The 9,381-nt window shown below is 32.9% G+C and overlaps 2 protein-coding genes across 2 annotated transcripts; one reads left to right on the forward strand and one right to left on the reverse strand.

The window, feature by feature from the left end:
* Nucleotides 1-792: 792 nt before the first annotated feature.
* On the reverse strand, nt 793-3,932 carry LOTGIDRAFT_235687 (hypothetical protein; the record flags this gene model as incomplete). Its single annotated transcript, XM_009065164.1, has 2 exons — nt 3,413-3,932; nt 793-2,499 (listed from the first exon to the last, which is right to left on the reverse strand). The coding sequence occupies exons 1-2, from the start codon at nt 3,812-3,814 to the stop codon at nt 793-795; spliced, it is 2,109 nt and encodes a 702-aa protein (XP_009063412.1). The 5' UTR covers nt 3,815-3,932.
* Nucleotides 3,933-4,640: 708 nt separating this feature from the next.
* On the forward strand, nt 4,641-8,478 carry LOTGIDRAFT_235688 (hypothetical protein). Its single transcript, XM_009065165.1, has 7 exons — nt 4,641-4,791; nt 5,262-5,364; nt 5,714-5,799; nt 5,973-6,205; nt 6,555-6,927; nt 7,082-7,201; nt 8,074-8,478. The coding sequence occupies exons 1-7, from the start codon at nt 4,727-4,729 to the stop codon at nt 8,213-8,215; spliced, it is 1,122 nt and encodes a 373-aa protein (XP_009063413.1). The 5' UTR covers nt 4,641-4,726; the 3' UTR covers nt 8,216-8,478.
* Nucleotides 8,479-9,381: the final 903 nt, after the last annotated feature.

Here is a 9,381-nt window from a genome sequence, read left to right on the forward strand (position 1 = left end):
GATATGAATTAAATATGCTTGGGGTAGCTTGTTCAGATATAAATCGGTCTTTATTTCATTGCACAATATTAATGTCATTTAATATACATAATGATACATTTAAATATACAATAACTACATTTTGTTACAATAACATAATAAAGACGTGACATCTTAAAAGAAATTGACTAACAAACTTTGGAGATATACCTTCACCCGTGTGCAAAAAAATAAAATATTTTACAAGAAAACAAAATCATAATGGGCCATCATAATTGCACTTATTTTATTTTTCTGAAAACAAAGCGTGTAAACTGAAAGGAAATGCCGACATAATTATATCAAATGCAAACAATTGTTTCAAGGGAATATGTAGTAGTCCATTAAATTGGTTATAATCATAATTGCTGCTACCCATATCACTTTTAATAATGGAAATCCGGCGTCAGGATCGAGATATTATATCACAGAATTGCTTATTTATGTCAGACTTAAAGAGATAGTTGCGCCATTTTTTTATTGACCAATCAAACTTTAGTCTCAGAAACGGGATTTTTTTTTTAGCTTAGCCATTTGTGAGTAAAATTCCTAGCTTGGGATATTTTTAATGGAATTATGCTATTTTCGTTCATTTCTAGGACTTCTGAAGACTATTTACATACATTCGAGACTAAAATCAGCCCTCCAAAATGCCGCATCTATCCCTTTAAATATAGGAATGTTACCAGATAGTATGAATAGTCATAATACCTTAATATTATTTTAGAGCACTCAATCTTTAAATTTAACCATGAAAGCACTCAATATTTTTGATTAATTTTCCAAGGGAGGAATTTTACCACCAAGTTTAGTGATAACATCTTTCATTTCAGCATTTTGTTGTTTTAAAGGGGCCTGTTCCTGTAAAATTTCTTGATTTCGTGCTGATAAATACACAGCGTCTTGCAGAGCTTCTTCTAACAAGACTCGATAACGCTGTTCTATAGCAACTTTCTGTTCCTCGAACATTTGACGATATTGTCTAAAGGTTTGATAATGCTGCAACTGTTGTAATTCCAGCTCGTCATGATGTAACTGGTAAATCTCATCTAGCTCCTTACTAACGTGAGCTTTTTCTTTTTCAAGACAGTGTAGCTTCAGAGTGACCACTGATTTTTCAGCTTGCAGTTCTGCCAATTCAATTTCTAATTTTTTGCCTTCTTCCACAGTGTACGTTTTCCCCTCTGCGATTTGCATTTGGACATCAGCCTTTTTACTTTCGATTTCCATTTGTATTCTGTCCAATTCTTCGTCAATTAAAGTTTTGTTTTCAGCTTCTAACCTCTGCCTTTCTTCCACTTCAACTTTCTGTCTCAGATTCGCGTTTCCCTTCAGAGCTGAAATTTGAGCTTGGGCATTCTGTCTTTCTGTTTGCTGCTTGTCCAATAAAACATTTAATTCATCCTTAATTCTTTTAATTTTCTCAGTTTCTTCTTTCAATTTATCTTTCAGAGTTTTAATGGCATTTACTCTGGATTTGGTTTCCGATTCACTTTTCTGGCCACTTTCAGTAAATTTAGAATATTCTGTTATTTTATTCTGCAGTTCTTCCTTCAAATCGCCGATAATCTTTCGCTTGTCCTTGTATTGGATAGTCAATTGATCTTTTTCCTTTTGTAAAAGCAGTAATTTTTCTTGGACCTCAACACTGCCTTGTTTGTCACTGCCCATAACCCATTCCAAAATACCTTTCTTGGATAAATTAATCTTTCTGTCCTCGGCATATTTAGTCGACAGTTTTTCTCTTTCGGATATACTGAATTTTTTGGCCACTTGTAAATCTTGGACGAGTTCCTCCATTTTGCTTACATCCTCTTGCTTGGGTTCATTACTTGCTGCTATTTTATCCTTCAGCTTGCTAATTTCATTGCGTAATTCATTAATAACTGTTTGGGTATCATCCACATTAAGCTTGACTTTATTTTTGACGTTTCTTATCATCTGTGCATGCTCCAAAGTGGACAACGTCTGTTTGTAGCATTTATCTGCTGGAGAGACAACTGCAAGCATCATGGTGATGGTGTTCCCGCTAAGCATCTCCTGAAGCAAGCGGGTTATTTTAGAATCTCTGAAAGGAACGTGACCACCTTTCTTCTTAGAATCAGCTAATGCTGTAATAACGTTCAGTATGGCTTGAGTCTCGGCTCGTTGAAGAGTATCCGCATCAGCATCTTGGACTTCACATCCTGCTAAATCTGCTAATGTTATGGTAGATCTTATACCAACTTTACTGGACTGTTTTTCCTTCTGCTCGATGTTGATATTAAAAATAGAATGTGCCCGTGTTCTGTGAGCTTTCATGTCGCTAGCTGCCATCTTCCTTGCTCTGGTTCCTTGGTCAAAGTACATCTTTAACTCGTCCTGGTTATGGCAGACCAATTCCGATAAACCATCAACGTAGATGCCTTTATTTGGGTGCTCTCTGATTTTCATTTCATTGGTATGTGGGTTTAATAAATCCATCATTTCTCCATCTAACACCTATAAATATACAAAATATATATATAAATATACAAAATATAAATATACAATTATACAAAATATTAATATACGATATACTAAATACCAGTTATATAACATACATCATTAGTACAATAATTAAAAAAAAATACCCATAAAAGAATATCGAAACAAATATCAATTATTGATAGATTTATACAAATATTTATACATTTTTATACAAATATTTATACATTCTTATACAAATATGTATACATTTTTACACAATTATGTATACATGTTATACAAATATTAATACATTTTTATACAAATATTGATACTTTTTTATACAAATATTTATACACTTTTATACAAATATTGATACTTTTTTATACAAATATTTATACACTTTTATACAAATATTTATACATTTTCATACAAATATTTATACATTTTGATAAAAAAAAATTATACAAATATTTATACATTTTTATATAAATATTTATACATTTTTATACAAATATTTATACCTTTTTATACAAATATTCATACATTTTTCATACAAATAAATCTACACTTTTATACAAATATCAAAATAAGAGTTATGTATTTTATACAAATGAAATTGATCATAAAAATATCAACCAAATCATTAAAACTATAAGAAAACAATTATACAATGTTTATATGCATAACATAGACTTATATAAACATATATAATATAATAACGTATTAGGTTATAACTTATAAATCTTATAATCATAAAACAAACATGTAGCTCTCCTTCGACTCTTACAGGAGAGTATTTGATCATTAATATTTGAAATTGATATATTACAGTTCACATATAAAAGTAATCGGTAAAATGTCGTATATCAACAAAATAAAAGTGCCACGACGTCTGCCTCATTTTATTGGGAGTATAATAAAAAATGATTTATAACAGTAAGCCTACCTCTAGATATGAAACGGTGATGAAGAATTCTTTATTAGATCTTTGATTTATTTGGGTATATAAGTTGTTACATAACTGTGGAATAATGCCTTCATCTTGGTTATTGCCGACCATCAGGTATGTCTTCCCTGCATTAGTAGCTCCAAATGCCAGTAACCCGACATTATATCCTTCTAAAGCCCTGTGTAGAAGGCTATCACAATTTTCTTTATAGATCACCGAATTATTGACATCCGAAACATATATCCCATCTAATCCGTAACTATTTTCCTTTCCATTAGCGTCAACCACTACCTTGTTCCCAGCTATTTTAACTATATTTTTACATCCATGGCTAGTTTCGTCTGCTAGCAATGGCCGACATCTGACTATACTTTTTACTGCTATATTTTCACTCGGCATTTTGGTGTAACAGCCGTGCCGATGAGTAATTCTAGGGCAATATTAGCCTAATATTCCCCGACGTAAACAGACACAGATGAAAATAACAATAAAATGTCCTTTCTGAATATTTAATGGCGACTTGACAACAACATTTGTTTACATCGACTATGGACGCTATTATCTTAAGCCAATCAGTGGAGAGAAAAGGAAGGCAATCCAATCAATGGGGTATTCACTATTATCAAATAGAAACGAGGTTATCCATACCTAAAAATAGGTACGGGATACAACCAAGGAGCTTTAATCGAATACACACTTTCAATAAAGCAAAGACTGATATTTCGGACTAAGATGTCCTACCTTAAAGGGATTGTAAAGAGGTTTTCTAAATTTTTTATGCTTATTGGGGAAACTGTTAGCATCAATTTGATTCATTCCAATTTCATTTCCAAAGTCAAACGTCTGTGTTCCTGCAATTTCTCTAAAACTAACAGACGTCTTACTGAAAATATCCGAATGCTGCAAATTGATGCTATCAGTGTTGTCGATACACATATAAATTCTTGAAAACCTCGATACAATCCCTTTAACTATTCGGTGTTTACTAAAATCACAGAACTGTAGACTAGCAGTTCTATGCAAAAATATAAAAATTTTGCAAAAATGCAAGAATTATGGAATAAAATGGTACTAGAAATAAATAAAATGTTGCTCAGTTGAAATTTGTAGAGCCAAAGAAATATTCATTTTTGTTTGGCAGTCTTGAATGGTGTTCGGCTGTGAAAAGGTGCATCTGATATTTTATTTATGTACGCTACTTTAGTAGTCTTCGGCTGTGAAAAGACGAATTTGTCTGTTTATGTTGTAATGTTTGTTTCGCAATAAACTTGCAAGATTTCCACTTGAATCTGTTAATAAATCCAAGGTGCAATGGACAAAAAGGGTCCTCTCCCTCCTGGATATGAAGCTAAATGGGATTCAGGCCAAAAAGCATAGTAAGTATGAATTATAATATTATGTATGGGATTGCTTGATGCTGATAGTTCGATACGTTCCGACTGGTTTCTTTCTGCTCTGGCTGTTTTCTTTCTGACAGTATATTGTCGTCCAAAATATAGTTGACTCTCATCAGCTTCTGATACATATTTTTGACCGTTGTCAATCTATAAAGAGTTGGTCATATCCCATACTACGGTAGCCATTGGTTTGGAAGTTAAATTCGTAAAATCGAAGGTTACTTTTTTATTTTGAGCCTTACAACAGGAGGAAGAATTAAATAGGCTTAGGCCTACAACTGGATGATCCCTTTTAATGGTTGAACAAAGGAAGAAGAGCTTTCCTTTTATTAGGACATCCCGTGATCTGCAGAGTGTGTACGGCTTGAACGTTTCATTCAGGTTGATTTCTTCAGGGGCAACTCCCTTGTAAAGTTTATTTATTGTGTATTTACTTTATTTATTTTCAGTTTCTATATAAATCATAATGATAAAACAACAACATGGGTGGATCCCAGAACAACAATGGCTGCTCAAGCTCGTCCCAGAACTCCCCAGAAAGCATTCACACCGGTAAATACTTGGTACCAGTACTATAAAACCGTGCACAATCAGAAACAACCAATTTTTTTTTACGCCTACAACATTTTTGATGAACAACTTACTTTTGCGAGGATCCTTTCTACAAACTGGTTCATGGCCAAACTTTTTCTAAACCGTTACCAATAACAGTCTACAGATAGGTCATCTAATGGCTTATTAAAGGGCCCCAGACTTGCACTTTTATTGGTTTAACTTAACCAAGCAAATGACTTCATGTAAAGATTTCAATGCTTTAACTGACTGTGCTACATCCTGTCCTCATTATATAAGTTGAAGACCTAATGAATGATTTGAATATAATTTGTTTTCTTTCTTACAGAGAAACCAGAATGCGCCAGATTTGAGTAAGATAATTCAAATGTTCCCTGATTGTCCAGATGAAATCCTTCAATCTGTAATGCGCAGGTAAATAGTTTTCATTATGACACAGCTAAGCATTTGCCCAAAAAATTGGAATGATGCAAATGAATGGCCATGATACATGTAAACAAGCTAAAATTACTTCGATATGATAGGTGACCAACTGGAATGGCCAACTGTCTTAATTACCGTAGTTAATATAATTTGATTTGTTTCAGTTGTGAAAACAATATGCAAAGTGCAGTACATCAGTTAAAGATGCTGGGATTTAAAGAAAGTAGAACTGGTCAAAGCATTTCACCAACTCACTCAGCTGTAAAAGGAAAAACTAGTCAAACTAAACAACACAAGACTCCATCTAGAAAATCCACTCAGTCAAATGAATTTGATACTAGTAGAGATCATGGTAGCAGTGCTAGTACTTCCAACTCTGAAAGAACAAGTAACTCTTGTAAGTTAATACCGTATACATCGTGTCCAAACCACACTCCATTTCGTCATACTTCCTCTGGGCGTGGTAACACAAGTGAGAAAAATAACGTATTCATAAATATAAGAATAATAATCAAAATTGTCCCTATTCACCAGGGGTTTGTAGTCAGTATTGATGGTACACCATTTTGTAATTGATCCCTGATAGTTGAAGGTACTGGAAAATGGAAAACTGTTGTGTTGGTTTTCATTAAAATGAAAATCTGTTTAAATGTTATGTAATGTCTGGTAAATTGTAAACTTAAATCCATTGGATCATTTAGGATCTTCCCTCTGTTCCCTAATTTTATCCATTTATCCATAAACAGATGCAAGAGTTGCCCCACCAAGTGGTCATGTTGAAAATAATTCTGCTCATCTGGTAACAGACACAAGTACAAATCAAAGAGTTTCAGACACAAGTACAAATCAAAGAGTAACAGACACAAGTACAAATCAGAGAGTAACAGACACAAGTACAAATCAAGGGATAACAAACATCAGTTCAGATCATCTGGTAACAAATCAAGGGATAACAGACAGAAGTACAAATCAAGGGATAACAGACACCAGTTCAAATCAAAGGGTAACAGGCACTTCTCGTGAAGAAAGAAGAACAGAACAGAACAACAGAAGAAGGCATGGACTTTTTATTTGCCAAAATCACATAACTTTCAAAAGCACAATAATTTTGGATATATGGTAGAGCATGGACAATATGGAAGTTATAAGAAATGAATTAGGGAAAAGGATATAGCTTATATGACCCTTTTTTTTTTAGCTCATTCAGCTACAGCTAAGCAGGCAGGAAACTTCCAAATCATTCTATTAATGTGTTGTCTTTTGATGTTTCCAGCCCCAGTAAGACGGTATATACCAGCAGTATTAAAGATACATCATTTTCACCAACTCACCAATCTATAGCTGTTGGACGAAACAGATCTTTACAGAGTGGCCCTGACCCTACACTTCGATTGTAAGTTTTTATTTGATTTACATGCCCTTTCTTGGAAAATTGTGGTTATAGTATTTTTGACATTTAAAGTTCAATTGTTTTAACTCAGGAAAATATATATATATTTGATATCAACTATTATCAATGTGGATTAAATGTTATTATGAGCTTGTGGTGACTATCTTGGTCATCTTTCTTCAATACACTAGCAGTTAATGGAGAAAATTAAAGAGATTTGATCAAAGGCCACCTGGTAGAAAGGATCGTCGATTTAAGACAATTATAATAGGCCATGGTCTGTGGCTCTCAAATGTGCTTAAAAATGACTTTCTTTAGCACAACCTGGAGATTACTTTTTCTCACCTGGAATCTATTCCTATATGTTATATCTAACAAAAAAACAAAGATCCCACTTTCAGAAAGTGCTACAACTCCATATTTCAGCTTTTAAAGATGTGCATTTAGGTTTAATTTCTAAACAAAATCTTGAACTTTCATGAGCTATGAAAAATATTCTGTCAATCTGTGAGGCATGGAAATGTCATGGATATGTTGAATATATGTCTTTAATTAGTTAAAAAAAAAAATGTTAGCCAAATGAGATATGGAAAGCATTGCAAAACCAAAATACTTAGCTTGAATATTTTAAGTTTTGTTAATTTTTAAAAAGATAAATACTAAGGGTACATGGCCTAAAAAATAAAAAATAAATTTGAATTTGGTTGCCGAGATGGTTTAGGTATGAAATTCCATGTCTTTGTCAGCTAATTTTGATACAAGCTCTCCTCTCTCTTTATTCATTTTTTGTAGAAACTGGTGCCTGATTCTACTGGACAATCCTTTCAGAGTGTTCACCTAGTTAAAAATGTTTATTTGGTATATATTTATTTCAGAAGTGAACATGTAGCTGCCAATGGACATGATCCAAGTTTGATGCAAGGACCAGATTCTGACCGCCGTGCTGGATCTTCTGGTTGGGTTGGTGCTGATCCAAGTCTTTGCTCCGGAAAGAGGGTACTGGTTACAAATATCTGATAATGGAAGTTTAGATCTTTTGATAGAGGCCCTTTGAGGACCACAAACCAAAATCTTACCTGAGATTTTGATTCCGCCATTTAAATTTACTGTTTCCTGCTTTGATTTTAAAATTAAAGTGAGTTTACATATTTGCTCCTTCCAGCAAATATATTATTGAGATACAGCTTGGTTGTTGCTATTTAAAGTTTCATTTAAGCTGTGCAGCTTTCAGATTAATCAATAAAAAGCTATTACGAACTTTATACTTATACCTTGACTATAATAATCATCATTCTTATATTATTGAATCTGCTAAATGTAGCAATTTGTACACTACAATGGCTCTGATTGGCTAAATATGTGCTGGAGTACAATCCAATCCAATCGCTGCATTTGGTGATAAAGAAAGGTGGCTTTTGCAAGTACAAAGTTCATAATAGCTTGACATTGTGAAGATGCAGATTAATGTTTTGGACTATTTCAACCTGTGTCCCTACTATTGTCATATAGAAACAAAAACAAAGGATAATAATTGTCCATGGCATAAGTCTATTAAATATTTGAGACTTCATTTATTCAAAACAATAACATGCATATAACTTTTAATGTTCTGTACCAAATGTTGATATCTTATTTAAATTTTGTTTTTTGTTAACTTTTTGATATATATATATATACAACTTTAAAAAGGTATTTCTCATTGTGAAAAAGGTTTTGTACACTTGTGTCATGTGCTAACCTATAGCCTAAGCATTTAGAGCAACATAAACGTTGAATTTTTTTTTAGCTTTACAAGATGATAGAACTCTAGTATCCATATTACTTTGCAGAATTAAACTCTGACATTATGCCTAAGAAGTTTATGTTATGTCACAATACACTGTCTGCATGGAAGAAAGACTGAATTCCTGGAAGTGAGGAAGGTCTTATCTTTGTTAGCTCATGATTCATGATTTGTAAAGGAACTTTATGTCACTTCAGCATCCTTTTCCAGAAAATATTATTGTGGCATTCAACTAGCTGATTTATTGTTGATGTATTTTCAATATGTGTAATAAATATACCTTTAAATAACTTACAATGGGTCTTTTCTAAGCCAAGACTTATATAATATGAGGTCTTTCTATAGTAATTAAGATAATAGTGGGGTCCTTTTAATGCCATGATACGGATATGGGGTCTTG

The sequence above is a fragment of the Lottia gigantea genome (assembly GCF_000327385.1).
Source record: "Lottia gigantea unplaced genomic scaffold LOTGIsca_68, whole genome shotgun sequence".
In the NCBI taxonomy this organism is placed as follows: Eukaryota; Metazoa; Mollusca; class Gastropoda; family Lottiidae; genus Lottia; species Lottia gigantea.

Coding starts and splice junctions, on each gene's coding strand:
- LOTGIDRAFT_235688 (XM_009065165.1), top strand. CDS start 4,727: ATGGACAAAAAGGGTCCTCTCCCTCCTGGATATGAAGCTAAATGGGAT. Junction 4,792..5,261: donor GATTCAGGCCAAAAAGCATA/GTAAGTATGAAT, acceptor ATTTATTTTCAG/TTTCTATATAAATCATAATG. Junction 6,928..7,081: donor ACAATAATTTTGGATATATG/GTAGAGCATGGA, acceptor TGATGTTTCCAG/CCCCAGTAAGACGGTATATA.